The 18,831-nt window shown below is 40.5% G+C and overlaps 1 protein-coding gene across 1 annotated transcript; it reads right to left on the bottom strand.

Annotated features, from left to right (window-relative positions):
* Positions 1–902: 902 nt before the first annotated feature.
* Positions 903–6,456, bottom strand: LOC111254498 (cell division cycle and apoptosis regulator protein 1-like). Its single transcript, XM_022815399.2, has one exon. The coding sequence runs from the start codon at positions 5,567–5,569 to the stop codon at positions 2,270–2,272; it is 3,300 nt and encodes a 1,099-aa protein (XP_022671134.1). The 5' UTR covers positions 5,570–6,456; the 3' UTR covers positions 903–2,269.
* Between the last annotated feature and the right edge of the window lie 12,375 nt (positions 6,457–18,831).

Below are 18,831 nucleotides of genomic sequence, written 5' to 3'. Positions count from 1 at the left end.
AAGACATTGCTTACCGTTTATTGTGTTAAAGTATTGGCTTTATAGGGTATAGTTGTTAAGTTTGACTATACTGGAACGCTCACCGTTTTTTACCGAAAATTCTCCGGCAATGTCTAAAAGTAGTATGGATTTAACTGGTCTCTTTGGTCTTCACGTTGTTGTCGACGATTCCCAAAACTACCGCGTCACTTCTAAACAGGGGCGCTATAAACCACCGATCAATAATTATATCTCAGTTCTGTAATGTACTGTTCGAGATGTGTGACAAACCTGACACTAACTTGTCCGGTATAATGTTTTCGCCTCATTTTAAACACCAAACTCGTGCAGTTTTCTCCATCACCGGTTTTGTCATCGACGCATCTCTGATATCGAGCTATATATGAGCGTACAATGCGTTGGCAAAATAAAAGCGTAACTCCATGCCCCTTTGTCGCTAGAACATTCGATATCATTATACAATTGTGATCGCTTCGAGTTCTCACTTTTTTCTGAAATGTGAGTCGCTTGGAGTGGAAATTTATTACTCAGAGAGATTATTACTCTGAATTTATATAACTGATGCATTTTGAAATTATTACTCTAATAAAATTAAATTGTATTTATCCTAGTTCCTCTCTGTATCGTATGAGATATTATTAGTTAACACTATAGATCGACCGATATCACATTCAACAACAGAACTACAATTTTTTCTTTGATCGAGATCGTAAGCTTTACTGCTGTGTATATCGGCAAAAATACAGATTATTCACAACTATCAGCTGGATAAAGACTTACGCATGCACATGCCTGTGCGCACAATACTTTGGGTCTACGTTTTTAACAAGTAATGTCGTTCCGCTCGAATGATCTCTAACGACATAAATTTATCTATGAAACGCGGTAATAATTACACCCGATTGTTTTTGTTGAGGTATGTTTATTTTTTACTGTGAAACTTACCATTTTTTCGTGGTGAAATCAACGGTGACCGCTGTGATCATCTCGTGTTTAAATAACGCGCGCGTTTTCTTTAATTGCTTAACCTTCTTGATTTTTAATCCTCGCGTGTAGTGAACAACGATATAATCTTTTCTCAGGTGTGCGTACGCCTGAGAGAGTTTTACTGTTTATTGTGTTTTTATCATTATTGTTGATAGTATTGTACACACGGCAACTGCCACCGCCTGCTCTACTACAAACCACGATTTGGGTTTGCCACTGCAGTATCCTCCATGCGAACATGTGAAAGCTACCCATTAATTGCCATGTGTGCTTAAACGTGGATGCGTACGTTGTAACTTTGCAGCGCTAAGTTATTGTTCGTTTGCTGGCCTGCTTTTTGTTGCCAAAAAAAGCAGGCTCTGACTGAATACATCTTTACTTGCCATATTGCTCAATAATACTAATAATAGTAATAATAGTCAAAATAGCGGGACGGGGTAGGAAAATAAATCTAATTATCTTAATTCAAAATTATTACGACAATATAATAGTAATAATTGATAACCTCCAAGTTGTTGCGGTCATCGTTCCGATAGCTCGTTGATTACTAGAAATACTAACAGTGCTTGCTTAATCCGCCGATGATCTAAACTTTTAGTTATCGCAAACGGTTTTCCCCTAATTTCTTTCGCTGCAACCGTCATTCGAAAACCTCCACACTACTGTCCCCACGATTTTTCTTCGATCTTCTCGTTTAAACTTTCACTATGATTTTTAATCTTCTCGTTTAAACTTTCACTGACACTATATTAATGTTACTACATCCTAATAAATGATAATTTGCACCTTCACCATCGAAATCGAGCTGTACAGAAGGCTACCGTAACAGCGAATTCGTAGTAATAGGAGCAGTTGACTAATAATAGAAATTACGTAGAGCACAGTCTTCTTTAAGTCCCGATCTTCCCTCATCTACGTATCAGCGTTTTCAACACATTCTTATATACATTCGTGCAGGAATCATTCGACTTCTTTTCCGTAGAGACAATACTAGTCCTGGCTTATATAGTTCATAATATATATATATACACATATATATATATGTATTTATATACATATATATATGCACATATATATATATATATGCTTCAATTCTATCTGCACAATAAATGGTCAAATCTGTAGTGCTGCTGATGGTGCAGTGGCTACCGCCGCATCCGCTATCTCCGACTGGTTTCTAGTCGTCCGCTAGTTTCTCCTCGCGGACAGACTCCACGGTACAACGGCTGCCGTTTACTGCAGCAGTTCACTAAACGCCACTTATTCACTAGTCCGATGCAGCTTATTTCTTCTTAGTGCCGGCTTTGCCATTCGGTCGGATTGGGCTTTTGCCTGCGGAAACCTTGGCCCTTTTCGGGGCAGGACCACCATCCGATGGAGCGGCAGTTTTCTCGACCTCCCCAGCCGTTTCCTCCTTTACGATCGCCTCATCCTTGACGTCTTGGGCACCGGCTGTGAATTGACCTTTTTGCTCTGCCGCGCCTTCATCCTTCACCTCCGCGGGTTTCGAGCCGTCGCCTGCCGGTGTGCCGGGTTCACTGCTTTCCTCCTTTTTAATCTGTGATTCCTCGGATTTTTGGTTGGCTGTAACGCCAGAACTAGCCTCGTCGCCTTCCTTAGGCGTGGCAGTGTCCTCTGTCTTCGTTTCGCTTCCACCTCCACAGTTATCTGCTGCGCCTGCTTTATCAGCATTGCTCCTTTTCTTATCGCGCTCAAGACACCGTTCAAGATTTTCAAGCGCCTTCTTGAGTGTATTTTTTGTATTGTGCGCAGTGTAACGGATGTCACTCGAGAAACGACGCGACTGCCGGAGTTCCTCGTTCAGGTTGTCGATGACCTTGTTAGCTTTGCCTAAGTCCGCCTCGAGACGATCGCGGTCCTTTTTAACGCGGTCGAGTTGGTGAATGGTCTTTTCTAGCTCATCCTGAGACTTCAGTAGAGCAGCATCCACTTCGACCTTAGCGCGTTCACTTTTCTCCACTTGGTCGCGCAGTTTCTCGACGTTCACGAACACAGCACTGAAAGAAGCTGCCGAAACAGAAGATGACGTATCGTCAACGCTTCCTAAATTATTTCCCTTAACGACCTGCCGGAGTTGGGTGGCGCTAAGTAATGTAGGATGCTCAAAGCCCTCGGGTGGTTCTTCTGGATCCATGTGACGGTGTGTGAGTTTCTTATACTCCACGTTGCCCTCCTTTGTAATCACCTTCTTAAGTACGCTCCGGACCTGGGCGCGAGATAGATGAAGGTTCAACGACAGCGCGATATCTTCAATCTCTTTCGAGCTGAAATGTCCGACACGGTTCAAATCGAAGAAGATGCACGAAAGCAGCAGAGCTGGGTTACGTACAGTTTTCTCGTCATAGATCTTCTCATAATCTTCGTCAACTTCGTCCTTAATCTCGATCTCAATCTCGTCCGCCTCCGGAGCGGCAGCTTTTTTGTCTTCGTCTTTTTTATCTTCTTTTTTCAGCTCCTCGCGCTTCTTCTTTGCTGCTAGCCGGTTCTCCTGTTCTTTATTTAGATCAGGAGCTTCGAGCAAACCCTTATACAAGTTAAACGCATGATCACGATAAAACATAGACTTCAACAATTCACAGAACAAGTTCAACTCAAATAAAATTTCTTTGTTATCAGATTCGCTGTACTCAAGAAGTCGCGAAAGATTGACGAGACGGCAGTCAAACTTGCCTCCCTTAGCCTTGCGGTTAGGCACAACTACAATAGCAGGATTTGTTGGTAGCTCGTAGATAGGCAGAGTTTGTTCTTTTTTCTCATCGTCTTTGGTCGATTTATTATTACTGTCCTTTGACTTATCCTTCTCCTCCTCCTTTCCGCCAGTAGTAGACCCCTCCTTTCCATCTGGCTTATCCTGAGTATTCTCCTGGCTATCTACCTCCATACCTTCGGGAGCTCCCTTGGAGTCAACCACCTCTTCTTTGTTTTCCCCAGAATCCCCGGCGGACTGGTCCTTCTGTTTTTCATGCTGTAAAAATTCGACCAGACGTTCAGCGAGCGCTTGTTTTACACCCTTAGTGTCGAGACCTCGCTTCTCGAGCTCGACCCGCAAATCAGCAACCTTCATCTGACGGGGATCGGTTCCGTCAGGCAGAAAAATTTCCCCGCTCGATTCCTGAGACTCCTCATTGTGCACCGCTGCTGGCTCTGCCGAATCGTCCTCCTTTTTGCTATCGCCCGAAGCCGCTATTTGATCGTCACCAGTGGAGGCCGGCTCCTCCTCCATAGGAGTTTCCTTGCGCAGTTCCTCGGACAGCTTGCTCCACTCGCGATGGGTGGGGACACAACGCCAGACATCAGGAAAAAACATCACCACCTTCTCCATGGAGACCTCGCCATTCACCTCACGCCGGTAACGCACCTCAGTGATCCTCGGCCAACTAGTGCAGCCACGTAGATCGATGCCTGTCAAGAATTGTGTTGAGCGAATAGCGGTATTAATGAGTGTCTGCGGATGCTCCGGATCGTCGCCATCCTGCGACGGACTCCACGGGCCGCCAATAGCCTCAAACTTGCCTGCCTTTACACCTACGAGAAGCTGCACAAGCTCAAGAGGATGCTTAAGCTGTTTGTCAGCAGCCGCTCTATCCGATGGACCGCAGCACTGTTCATAGATGTCGTTCAGTGCCGAGGTCGCCAGCAGGACCACCTTAGCGACGTACTTGTACGATGTGTCGAAGGGTTCCCTGGCTGGCGCGCGAGCTCCAGGCAGACGTTTCTCACGAGGGCACACAGCGTATGCACAATGAGCAAGGCTCAAATCGAGCGGATTGAGTGGTGGAAATGCCGAGCTCCATAAGATGTTTGCATGGAAGAAATCGGATGGGATGTACAAGTTCGGATAGCGACGTTTGAGTTCCGTCGCACTGGCCGACGTTGACTCTAGGTCGACATTATGCAACAATGCTTTGGAAATTCGACGTTTGTTAGCTGGACTACTACGATCCCTGGCCCCGCCGCCACGTTTTGGTGAAAATCGTCGCATAGGCGAACGCGATCTACCGGGCCGCCTCCGCGGCGGAGAATACCGCCTTGGCGGTGACCCTCGACGAGGCGACATTCGTCGCGGAGACACTCTTCGGCCACCGCCGCGCGGTGGCGACCTCTTATCGCCTCCGTTGCGATGATCGTCGCTAGGCTGTAGCTGGACACTGGTGGCCGTCCACTTGAACGGCATCTTAGGATTGAACGAAGCCTCACAATAGACGGTGTCGCCCTCGCGCGGAAACTTGCCCTTAACACAGTTCAGCTGAAAGAAGACATCACCATCGACGAACCCGAAATGATCCATCAGTTTACTGATCTTGCCGGTGAAACAGCGATGATTACTCTGCGGAGTTCCACCGGCTTGCTGATGACCCCCATAGTTCCCACCCATCCCATAGTTGCCCTGGTCATGATGGCCACCGTACTGGCCCTGTGCGCCGTACCCCTGCTGATGGCCCTGATGTGCCGGGTATCCGCCACCACCGCCGCCTCCACCTCCCCCAGCGGCATACGGTGGGTACTCTTGTCCACCTCCACGAACCCACGAACCGCCGGGATTGCCCCGATATCCAGACATACTGTCGTGGACTGTCAGATGCAAAGTAATAGACAATCGATCGCCCGCCGTTGGTCGCTAGCAATTCCGCCGCGACAATATTTCCTCCCTGAATAGAACGAGATTTGTTTCTGTATTAGCTTCAGCTTAGTATAGTAGCAGTAGCATATAACTAACGAACTGTAACCGTTGCAGCCACCCTTGTAGCTTGTTTCGTTAACCTTCACGTTTAAGGCCCGTAGTCGAACTACTAGTAAAAGTTATCGCAGTCTCGATTAACACACGAACAAAAGCACCATCAACAGCCGCCGGAGGCAGTCGCCGCCGAACAAGCAGATAGCTAGCAATAGGCTACGAGCTGTTGCTATCGCTGCTCTTATTGGCTGTATAACACAGATCAGTTGCTGTAGACAATCTTGTTGGCAGGTAAACACGCCGAGTCGAATTGAAATAGCTGGTTTAGCTCGACCGTTGCCGCCGTCGCCACTCGTGGACACGGGGTTTATTAGATTCAGTTTGATATGAACCGAACGACGAGTGCTTGCTGCTCGCGCACCGTTGCTCCGACCACGAGTCCGTGTCTGCCAACGACCGATCAATCCTCCGGCGCAAACGCCTCCTCTCGCCGGTTAGCGTCGCGTCGCTTCGCGCCGCACGTTTCGTTAAACAACAAAATACCCACAAACAGATTCAGGATATATTAGACCCTGCAGGACACTAGTTACGAAGCACAAACGATAACTACCGAATTGTTTAGGTAGGCACAACACAATAAATAGTGCCGATTGCCTCCTTAGCTACTAGTCTGGTTGGTTTGCAAGAAAATTTACTTTGCAGCCCTGATGCTGCTGACTCAACGCTGTCGTCGTTGGCGATAGCATCGAGAGACTCTCGACTGTTTGTGCCTTGCGTTTGCGAAGGCAGCCGAAGCAGACGACGCAATCCTATATAGAAAGTTCACTCACGGAGCGAGTAGTTCCTTATTGGTATTCGGTCTGTATCCAGGAAATAAAACTGATAAGTTAGAGGTAAGATTAAACTAGGCCATAGTGTCAGCAATTCACCTTTATGATGAAAACTTTTTAAGCTAAGTTATTTTGCATTATTGGCGCTATTATATTTTCACTGACGGTGCTAATTACATGAACACTGAAACTTCTGCTCTCACCAGTGATCCCAATGTTCCAATGTCCAAAGACACGGCAGATTCTCTGAGTAGTTTCGAAGCTATTTTCGAGAGAAAACGAATGCTAGCTAGAAGTATTTACAGGTTTTGTCCTATGCATTGAAACTGGTTGACTAACGCAAGGTCCTCGAAATGTATATGCGATAGGTATAGCTAGAAATGCAGCGGTTGTTAGCATATTGCTGTGTGCCAACGCGGGGCGGCGGTAAACTTTGAAAAACAAGATATCACAATTGTATAGCATGAGTACTTTTAAAATATTTTTTCATAATACTTTGGTAGCACAATTAAAAAAAGTAGCCAAAGCATTCTTGATTTGTTATCTGTTTTCCATAGTTTACAACAGTTTACGGAACTGTAATCTAAACGTAACTGACTTAAGTTAACATTTATATTCGAAGCTTCCTGCAGCGCTCCATCTAATTATAGGAGATAAATGAGAGAGTAATAGCACAAACAACACCGCAACGTTATCGCATATCAACTAAAAATAAATATTTTTTTCTGCAGAAAATTGCTAAGTTAATCCTTGAAAAGTATTACTTAAATATAAATAAATTACTCTATTGAAAAGTAAATCAGATTGAAGGTGTGTAAGGAAGCATGCATAACATAAAATGTTCGTAAAGAATCTTTTTTTAGGAATAGGACTTATGAAAGGTTAGAACTTAGATATATCTTTTGATTAGATATCGATACGTATTTATTGTTTAACACAAGTGTGTATATTTTAGTTTTTCAGAAACAAACATTATCTCGTGCGCAATTAACTGAGTAATCTTATTAAAATAACAAAAATGAATTTATTAGGCATCCGAAGTCCTTACATAAATAACAACAAGTAGAGAGTTGGATTTGAAGCTTATGAAAAGCAAACGCTGATGACCCGTTAAGATATATTTTCTCTGTTGATTCAGAACTACTAATCGCTCTAAATATTTGAAAACTAATTATGTCTATCATAACTAACGTAGAGAATGGCTAAGAAAAACTCGTCAAGGGTCTTGCACCAGTATAAACACCAGAACCTGCGTTGTACAAATACCTGTTTTGTAAGTAACTGTATTTCAAGCTCAGAAGATCATAACTGTGATTAAGGCAAATTCCAAGACAAATACGTTTTAATAGTGTCAGTAGTTGGATTTTTTGCTAATAACATTAGCGCTCCTGTTATCTGTAAATATGCCTTTTAGGCACCAAATATTAGAATTTTACATTAAATGTAATCTTTGCTGTTACCGGTTCCACTTTTTTACTTCGGAATAGTGAAAAAAGCAGTATTCTATTAACACTATGGTGTTGCCATGATATCAACAAACGCGGCATATTTCAAAATGTCTTATTGTATAACCATAATGTCGAGAATGGCCATTTGATGGCAATCTGATAGACTTCAAAGACTTCATGAATGCTCACCTCCGTTACCAGAAAATTTACGCTTAAGTCCATTTTGCAGTAGCCTCCAGCAGTCGATGTCTGTGCAGTTGGTCAACTGGATCAATAATCCCGAGCTTTTTTCTGTTTGGATTCGCCGTGTTCAACCGTTTTCCTATTTTCCCATACGGATTTACCCATATGGATATTTTGCGTAATCTGCAGGCGGCCTACCGAACAGCCTCATAAGATATGAACTCAATCCGTTGTTATCGGTAGTCATATCGGTCAAGATTTCAACCCGTAACTTAGATATACAAAAGGGAACCTTTTTCCTAGCATCATGGAGAAACTGACGTACGTCCTCTTGCCGACCGGCTTTTACCGAATCAACAAAGACTTAGAGAAAAACGTAAGGCTTTAATTATATTCAACAAGACATATTATCAGGAATTTTCTAAATGGTGCTAGCCAACCAACGAACTTTTGTCAAGAAAGTTAACGTATAAGTCGTCGCTACGGCTATCGTCCTACGATCTGAGAATTTTGTATACTTTGCGACAAAATATAACCTCGCAGTATTTTTTCTACAATCTATAATTTGCATTAGTTGCTTGGACCTGACGGCGGTTCATGGTGAATTTGGGACCCATTCCTTCTTAAATATTTTAGCAGACACACCGTCGAAGGTAGTTAATGGCTGTAGAGATAGATCGGTCCATCTTAGAACTCAGCTCGACTTTAAATCTCATCACCGAGGCGTCCAAAAAGAAAAAAATGTACGAAGTTTTCGTTACTGGAGTGGTAAAATGTACATACAGCGAGAAGTCAACATAGTGAATTTGAATACATGCTTCTATGGTTAGCAAATATAGTGCTATACACAAAGGTTCCCACGCCTATACAACTTATGTGAGTCAAAACTTCTACACTTCAGACTTCTTTTTATTATATATATATATATATTATGAATAACAATATAAAACCTATATTCAATAGAAGACCATGCTGCAGTTTCTCTTTTCAATGTGTGTGTACTTTGTGGTAAGTATGAAGCTATAAAAAGTTTGCCCACTATAAGCGTTAGATAGCAATGTACAAATACAGTTATATCCATGATTGGATTATCCACCCACTTCACAGTTATTACTCACTTCTGATCTATGTATGTATTTGTGCATTTATTTTTCGGTCACCGATAAATGAATAAATTCGCCGTCTTCAGGGGCGCAGTTCGTTAAAAAGGTACCGCTCTTATATCAGCAAATGTTGTGCTTTTTTGACACCTAAACTTACTAACAATTCGATAAAAATATTTAGTAGTAATACTTTTACAGTTTGAAGCTTTGAACAACGCTACATAGGTAGACGACCATGGCCTACAAAAAACAGATGCTGAAGTTCATTGGAAGCAAATTAAGCCCATAACGTAACTCCAAGCGTTGTAGAGCCCATCTCGTTACCGTGTCATTTTAGTTTCACTTTTTACTGTTTAAACATGTAAAACTGACAATTTCTTTGTCGCGTTTGTATCCGTTCCTCAAGTGCCTGGTCGCAATATATTAGCTGCACGTCTTTGTCTATCACCATAAATCAGTATTTTGGGATAAAACATGGTGACCCGTGTTGACGATTTACTAAATATTTTTTTTAAAAAGGATCGCTACGCCTTCTTCAGACCCGTTTTTACCCGTTCGAGGCCTTTCGGGACCAATTTGTTCACTAAGAAAAGGAAATTGTATGAAAACGTATTGTTCAGAACATGCTAGAAGTTCGACAAGTTACGTGACCCTTGGTCCTTCAAAGCGATTCATCCAGTTTCTACAGAAACTGGATCTAAGGTATTCAAACGGAAGTGTAACTTCAGTGTGTTGCGATTTTCTTTGGGAAAAAGCCCATAACAGAACTATGTATAATATTTTAGAGCCTTCATTTTAAATGTATATAAAAATACCTGTTTAAACGAAATGTGTGGATGTAATAGTGACGATGGTTATATTTTTTATAATCGATGAGACGCCACGTTACATAGCGGTCGTAATGTAGTATTTACATGCCGGCTATTTACACGTGACCACGAACTGATATTCTAAGACTGAATAATTCTGCCTTTGGGCACAACCGTCGACCCAAAACCTCTATTAATTACCCCCAGAGCTAGGCAATCATAACTGCACATTTCAACTAAACAAAGTTTTCATGCATAAACCAGACGCACGGGCTGTAGACACGCTTCGTTTTGTGCCCGGAGCCTGCTGTCTGAAGCAGTACTTAGCTAACACGGTACCGAACGTAAAACTTGAAACATTTATTTAGCTATATTAATTAAAATAGTTCGTATAATGCCCAACAAAATATATTCTTTTTTCGTAAGGTCGACGGTCTCCGTTGTTGCCAGTTTATTCGATCTCTGAAAGAGATTTTCAGAAAGTAAACGGAAGGATCAGTACAGGCACTTCGGCCCATGATCTTAGATGCTTATAATCCCCTGAAGAAAAAATGTAGTTCAATCAAAATTGCTCATGTTAAAGACATGCGCTTGAAGAATACGGAATCACATCTCGCTATCCATGTATAGATTTGATGGTATATTTATTCAAAGATTTGTTACAATGATGCCCGTATTCCGTAATGCAACTATGCCATTTTCACATATTATTTTACAATCACATGCGCAATACGTTCCTTGAAAGTAGGTAATTTCCGTAATTTGTTTAGGCAGTTACTTGGTCCTAAATATCTTCGTAAGATCAGAGGGTTATTTGAATATTACGCGTTACTCGAATTTGAAAAAACGTCCTTATCTCTTTGTCCGCATGTTGAGAAGCAATATATGGCAAAGCCAGTGAATTACAGGATCATAATGGTAGCGAATGATAGAAAATCCTAATTGTCCGCGTTTGCCATTGAATAGAATTTAAAAAAAAAAAAAAAACAATTTAAATGTGATTACTTAAAACCTGCAAGTTACACCAAGTTATGTTACCAATATGAACACTGATCCGTTACAATCTCTATTTAGACTTCGAAATCGATATCAAGAGTAGAGAGTGTGAGAATCATGCTTATCGATTCAGGTACTATTGCATAGTAGAGTACGAAATTAAGGATTTTAGAAGCAAATTCACCTTGAGCCGTTGCTCTGTCATAGATACAAGAATTACTTCTGCAATTTTCTGTTTTAGGAACACTCATATTGAAACCAAGGGCACATGTACTTTGCAGATGGGAAAATTCGTGCAAGAAGTGAAAAACACAGATATTGTTAATAGTGTTTTTAGTGCGGCCTTGTTATTTCGCTCCTTACATATTTTTCGATAGATATACATAAAATGCACGGGCTTCATCCACGGGGTATTTCGAGCCTGGCTCCATAGTAAAAAAAAAAAAAGTAATTTAATCAGTATCTCGTGGCTGCCGGCTAAGCCACACTTTGTTATTGGCAGCAAAGAACATCGCTTGGGGAAGATCGTATGAACGTCCCACAACTTTCACTTCCGTGTCAGATAGTGTACTACAGAGCACAAAACAACACCGATAGATGCAGGCTGTACACCTGTCGACGAATAAAGGCGTAGATCAACTGGCATGAACAAGCGGAGGAAGGGGCAAAGTTTAAAAGGAGAAGTAAGTTTTGCAGTTGCCATATGTGCTTCTCCAACTGCGCGTTATTTTTTTGTCGCTTAATTGTAAATCTATCCCTTATGAATATCTATTTTTTCCAGTTGGATAGTGATGGTTTATTATGAGACGGCTACTAAAAGTATTCACTCATCAGCATATTGTACGAATTGAAATTAAAATAGAAATTGAAAGAATCGCAACGACAAATGACTAGATGTGTCTTTTTTTCAATTAAGGAACTATGCTACATAATAATTGGTTTAAAGGAGTTCTACACAACAAAAAATTAACATCACGCGGACAAACACACGATTAACTGTTTTACACTGTTACGGTTCACCTTTTCGGTTTACGGTCTTATTTTAGATAGCAACTCTTCAAGAACTAGCTTTTAACACACAGTGCCAAATTAGAACCTAAAATAATGCATGACTTAACCAAGCTCCTAATAGGTCTTGTTGTAGGTCGATAGAAACGGTCCAGTATGAGACGGTTAGACCCAGCTCATAAGTTAAAGCAACACATAGAATGTATACGTAATATTCGCCCAGAGAATTGCTTACTGAATTTCTTTCTTTTTCGGCCAACTGAAAAACATAATTAAGGCCACATTTATTGTTAACGATATCAGAGCCTATGACAAAGATTAATAACAAAATCGCGGTCAATACTTTAATTATTTCTTTTAGATGCGGTGCAGGAGCTACGCTGATACATTGAAAAGAAACAGATATGTAAAGGTGGTGAGAAGGAAAGACTAAACTGCTCTTTCGTGCAAGGGGTTGCCCTAATCAAATTGAAAGAATGCTTCTTTTTCCTCCTGGGCACCTCTGACAACGGTGACAATTAAGCTCCGGTCTGCAGATATAATTAATTCAATAATTCGCTTAAAAATTTGGTCAATAAGGATTTCGTCGATGACCTTTATTGATCGGACTGCCTCTCGTAAAGTTCGAAATCTGCCCCAAAAACTGGGGTGGTGTTTCTTATGAACGTCAAATTCGTGACTGTGGTATGAATGATTAGCTTAGAGACATCGTATTTAAACTGTTGCATATGTAAGAAATCTATCCTTTGAAGACACCCATAGCATTAGAAATTGCGTTTACATATATATGAGTTTCATTGACATCCGTTAGATAGCTCCCTATATAGAAATAACAACGACAGTAATAATTATATATATACACACTCAAGCTAGTACCGGAGTTAGTAATACTGTAAACAAAAAAAGTGTTTCAGTAACGATCTCACGATATCCATTTCCGTCACCGTGTAAAGTCCTCTAGAGAATGCACTTATAAAGATCGCGCAGTATGGTATCTATCACAGAATTGTCCGGCTCTTTGCCCGGGTTTTAAACAGACGCAGTTTTCAATGGGTTCGTAAAAACCCGATGTAGTATGCAGCACGTGATAGATACCATGGACCCGCTGTAGATTCCTCCTCATGTGACCTCTCATCGCTCTAACGCTGAGGTAATCAATGTCGATTTCTGCAACTTTGCGTTTAAGTTGCATGGAGACAATGAGTACGCGGATGGCCAAAGCACATGTTGAATTCCTCGTTCCTGGGACCGAAGCGGTGTATTGGCAAGTCTATCTCATGCAGAGCTGTGTAATCCCAACGCGCGTTTCGAGAACGACGTCCTTAGTCGATTTACCTGCTGGATGTTCCTTAGGGTCAAATCCTACCAAACAGCGTCGATACCACATGGTGCTGCATGAACGACTTCAAGAACGAAGAAACGAAGCTGAACAGGCGTTGCGGATTCTTTATAGCCAGCGCCATCCTTCATTTTCATTAATATTTCGTGTAGAGCTACGGCCGTTGTACGGTATAGGCAGCGTTAGATACAGAACTCATGCATTTTAAAAGCATTGTCGATACGGCCAACGTATTCTAAGTTGTTAGCCTGCCTCTTTGTCTAAACTTTATCACGTCCGTCTTCGTGAGGTATATTTAACTTTTTTTTTGGCAGCTGCGATTAACCGCTTCAAAAACGGCTCGACTTTCTAGGTTTTTCTGAAGTTTCGCAGATGCAAATACGTTACTTTGTGTTAATACATATAAGAGTCGAACATACAGCTTTTTTTGCAACTTTTAAGCGTTCCTTAAGTGGTTTAAGTGTTTGGTGGTGAAAACGTCAGTCCTGCTCAACTTTTGCAATAATTTCACGTTTTGTCGTAATTGGTTGACCACTATAAAAACTCTCAAGGCGATGCATCTTTCAATCGATTCAATTTTTAGAAAGAGAAAGACAAAAATCACCTTGGGCCGATTTTTCCGATAAGTCATCTCAACTATAAACGTAGTTCACGTAGTTGCTCTATGGATCTCGGTTAACTGCAACACACTGAAGTTACACTTCTGTTTGAATACCTTAGATCATGTTTCTGTAGAAACTGGACGAATCGCTTTGAAGGACCAAGGGTCACGTAACTTGTCGAACTTCTAGCATGTTCTGAACAATACGTTTTCATACAATTTCCTTTTCTTAGTGAACAAATTGGTCCCGAAAGGCCTCGAACGGGTAAAAACGGGTCTGAAGAAGGCGTAGCGATCCTTTTTAAAAAAATTATTTAGTAAATCGTCAACACGGGTCACCATGTTTTATCCAAAAATACTGATCTATGGTGATAGACAAAGACGTGCAGCTAATATATTGCGACCAGGCACTTGAGGAACGGATACAAACGCGACAAAGAAATTGTCAGTTTTACATGTTTAAACAGTAAAAAGTGAAACTAAAATGACACGGTAACGAGATGGGCTCTACAACGCTTGGAGTTACGTTATAAGCTTAATTTGCTTCCAATGAACTTCAGCATCTGTTTTTTTGTAGGCCATGGTCGTCTACCTATGTAGCGTTGTTCAAAGCTTCAAACTGTAAAAGTGTTACTACTAAATATTTTTATCGAATTGTTAGTAAGTTTAGGTGTCAAAAAAGCACAACATTTGCTGATATAAGAGCGGTACCTTTTTAACGAATTGCGCCCCTGAAGACGGCGAATTTATTCATTTATCGGTGACCGAAAAATAAATGCACAAATACATACATAGATCAGAAGTGAGTAATAACTGTGAAGTGGGTGGATAATCCAATCATGGATATAACTGTATTTGTACATTGCTATCTAACGCTTATAGTGGGCAAACTTTTTATAGCTTCATACTTACCACAAAGTACACACACATTGAAAAGAGAAACTGCAGCATGGTCTTCTATTGAATATAGGTTTTATATTGTTATTCATAATATATATATATATATATAATAAAAAGAAGTCTGAAGTGTAGAAGTTTTGACTCACATAAGTTGTATAGGCGTGGGAACCTTTGTGTATAGCACTATATTTGCTAACCATAGAAGCATGTATTCAAATTCACTATGTTGACTTCTCGCTGTATGTACATTTTACCACTCCAGTAACGAAAACTTCGTACATTTTTTTCTTTTTGGACGCCTCGGTGATGAGATTTAAAGTCGAGTTGAGTTCTAAGATGGACCGATCTATCTCTACAGCCATTAACCATTTGATACTATCGGCTAATGAGCTTTTTGAAGCAATAATTATTATTAACTAAAAAAAGCTAAAAAAAAAGGCTCATTAGCTTGTTCGCCTTTTTTTTCCAGCTTTAAGCATAATTCTTAGTGCCTTCTTCACCTAATATGTTGCACCTGCCTTATTGCCTTATTGCAGTTAAGCACTAGTTGATGTCCTATTAAGTGATTAGAGCCAAGTTTTACCTCAGAAATTCCTACGACTTCTCCTGTTATATTGCGATTTTTGGTATTTTACGTTGGTACGTTAATTTTATGTTTTGCTGTTTAAGATATCGACATGAAGACCAGTATTTTGTAGTACTTCATATTTATATTTTTATTATGTATATTTATTATACATTTTGTATCGGAACCAAACGTCTGTGTCAACCCTGCTTTCGTGGTAACGCGCAAGAGCATACATATAAAACACATATCTAACGATTACCTGTAAACAGCCAAAATCATGCCCATCATCGTCGCTTCTACTTACGTAAACAGTTTACAGTGTAACTGGAATCCACTTAAAACTTGCTAAGCTACTTTATGTCCTATACAAAATCTTTTTAGTCTAAACTCAAGTTCTGTATCCAACTTGCCATTCTAACAGCTGGTCGCTGCACGCCCGTGATCCCGTCACAGTTGCCCTTATCGTTCCATTTCTGGCTCTGACCACTGATTTTTTTATTCAGGCAAAATGTAATTTTTTGAAAAATGACGAAACAGCATTCACGTGTACGTGTAATGCACCAGGAAAAATACCACTCAAGACGTCGGCTGCAGTGAATAAGATCCAACCATGGATTCGCTCACATCGAAACAGCTATGCGAGAATAAATAGCATTCTTTATTTACAACAATTATGTAACATTTTTGCGTTGTTGACAGGACCTGAAACAGCGATCCCTATCTTTTTCGACCAGAAACTACGGATGGTGTTTTACAATTGATTTAAAAACTCGCAATCTACCGCGTCTTTGATACTTCTCCATATCTGGCAATGTGACTGAATTGCATCAAGAGATCGGTTTTGTATCTGTGGGACGGATTCGATATCCTCTATACAAAACAGTGCCTCGATATCGACAGAATACGAAAAATACAATAGGTACGATAGTGGACTCACATATAGCCATAGCTTGAATGATGAATGCTCTTGCAGTATTACTTGGTTTGCCCTTTCGCAGTGCCATTGACGTTGTAGCTAGAATACATGAATGAAACGTTAAGATTGTGCTAACGGTCTATTTGATGATCTCCGACTGCCCGTTTAGGCAATCAAGTATATGATCACGCTATGTTCAATTTAGCCCGGCTCGTTCAATTTCGAACAACCTATATGGCTTTTAAGTTCTGCATGCACCTTTATGATTTCTATGTACATTTTTATATATAGGCTATTATGTGATCCGTCAAGACTATGTAAATATGAGCCAGTAAGAGGGTACGAGGGATTTACGAAGTCGCAAGTAAACAACTTAGGAAACTCCTGGTTCAAGAACGCAAGAGCCGGAAAGATGATCTTCACTTTAATTACAAAAGTACTAGTCAACAAATGAGCTTTGCACGAATATGTTATGTTCAGTACCGAACGATTATCATATCCTGTATGAGAGAAGCTGGCGATCACCACTATGACAACCCCAAATATATATTGCAGTCCTAGCAAAAGGAAACATTTTGACAATGCATATAGGTATTGTTGTATATAGAAGCACATACACTGAATACTCTTTTCTCACCAGGGATTACCCTAATCTGACTGAAGTGTCCCTCCTCGAAATCTCAGCTTTGTGGTTTAGGCTAAAGCCTAAACGGTCATCATTAAAAACTATAATGGTGGGTTTTATACAAAAAAAAAAAAAAAAGTGAATGCGGATATTTGATTCGGGCGGCTGAGCTACCTTCAGTCAGACTCAACAACATGTGGATTTTCCCACTAACCTAATTTGATTGGTCAATTACTATTTAGTTTAATTAAAATACTATCCTAACGTCTTTGTCTAGGTTTATTGATTTTTCACTAGCCCCGTTCTGCTTCAATAGATCCCACACGACCATTTAGTTTTCTGAGCGGTACCTGCGAGGTTATCCCTTAAAGCATACATTTTGACGATATGTGACAGAATGATATATCGGAGATTTATGGCCACATATTTACAGAACTTTAAAAAATTGGCTTGAACTTTAAGGAAACTTTGTACACGTATATGCTAGATATAAGAACGTTTTTATGAAGTATTTTTTTAACTTTTAATCTTAGGAATTAAGTCGATTTTGGCTGAAATCGATAAAATTGCTCCTGAGCCTTGTTTACGTTTAAGGGCGTCAAGCGGGTTCCAAAAGGTGCGCTACACTGCGTCAACTTATACGCACTGCCTCATCTACATCCCAATTACCCACTAAACCTGATGATTTCATATCATGTTGTTTTCATACAGTGGATGTCACAAAACACTGGTGGGGATGGGGTTTCCGGGGTAGGAAATTAGGCATCTGAATACTAAATGATTAATACATTTGATCATACATTTAGCAAAGATTTCGTTAAATTTGTTAGCGTAAAAGCTTTTAGCGTGAAGTTATTTGCCTAAATAAGATTTGTCGTGCACAGGCTTATATACAACAATGAATTAATACCCCTTTTTAAAGTCTTTTTTTTGTCCAAAATCTTCATTAAGCTTGATTGCGCATAAAAAATTTCTCATAGTGGCTTCATTTACAGCGAGTGCATACGAAGCAAATACGATACGTATACATATGAAAGTCGGAGTCATCTTGGAGACGGCTCCACTAATTTTCGAAGGTTTTTTGTGGCTTAGCTTCAGCTGAAGTGAGACATACGGTGAGAATACTTTATTATGAACACTTTATGCTTGGTAAAGACGTACTGTCAAGGTTAAGAAAAAAACATTTTTCTGAGAACTCGGAACGGCGGTCAAGGATCAGTTCCGATAAACTGACCTGTCGATCGTTGCAAGTTATTGGTTACAAGTAGTTGTTATACAAGTAGTTTTAGCTAGTAATTCCAAGTGAATGAAACGTGAGGTTTTAGCGGGTACAGGGTCTGTATTATCGGGCAGGTAATCAAGATGAAGCTCGGTTCTGATCAGGCACCTTATTTTTTTAAAAACGTATATGCTGGATAGTAAAATCTTATTAAAGCATATGGTTAACAGTTACTATAATCACGCACTACTATCATTAGAGTATAAATATGTCAATAGATAATCAACTATTCATGATTTGCGTGGGCGGAAAAGATAAAGCGACAGGGAATCGTCTTGGTTTCTGGCGAGGATGCCTGATGGAAACTTAGCTCTCAGTATGTTTATGTTAGATTGATATCAGTCGTCGTGTACACGGACTCGCTGAACCGCGTGGCATCTGATATGTTAATATAGTTCGTTGATACAAAAACACCCATTTCTCCCTACCTGAGTATTTTCACTCACACATGTTGAGCTCTACTTATGCCTTATATATGACCATGTGACAAAGGACTGCATCTTTGTAGCCTTCGTGAAAACAATACACTTTTTATTTTGCCGG

The sequence above is a fragment of the Varroa destructor genome, unplaced genomic scaffold (genome assembly GCF_002443255.2).
Source record: "Varroa destructor unplaced genomic scaffold, Vdes_3.0 BEIS01000007.1, whole genome shotgun sequence".
In the NCBI taxonomy this organism is placed as follows: domain Eukaryota; kingdom Metazoa; phylum Arthropoda; class Arachnida; order Mesostigmata; family Varroidae; genus Varroa; species Varroa destructor.
This window is presented reverse-complemented; position numbering and strand designations above follow the sequence as displayed.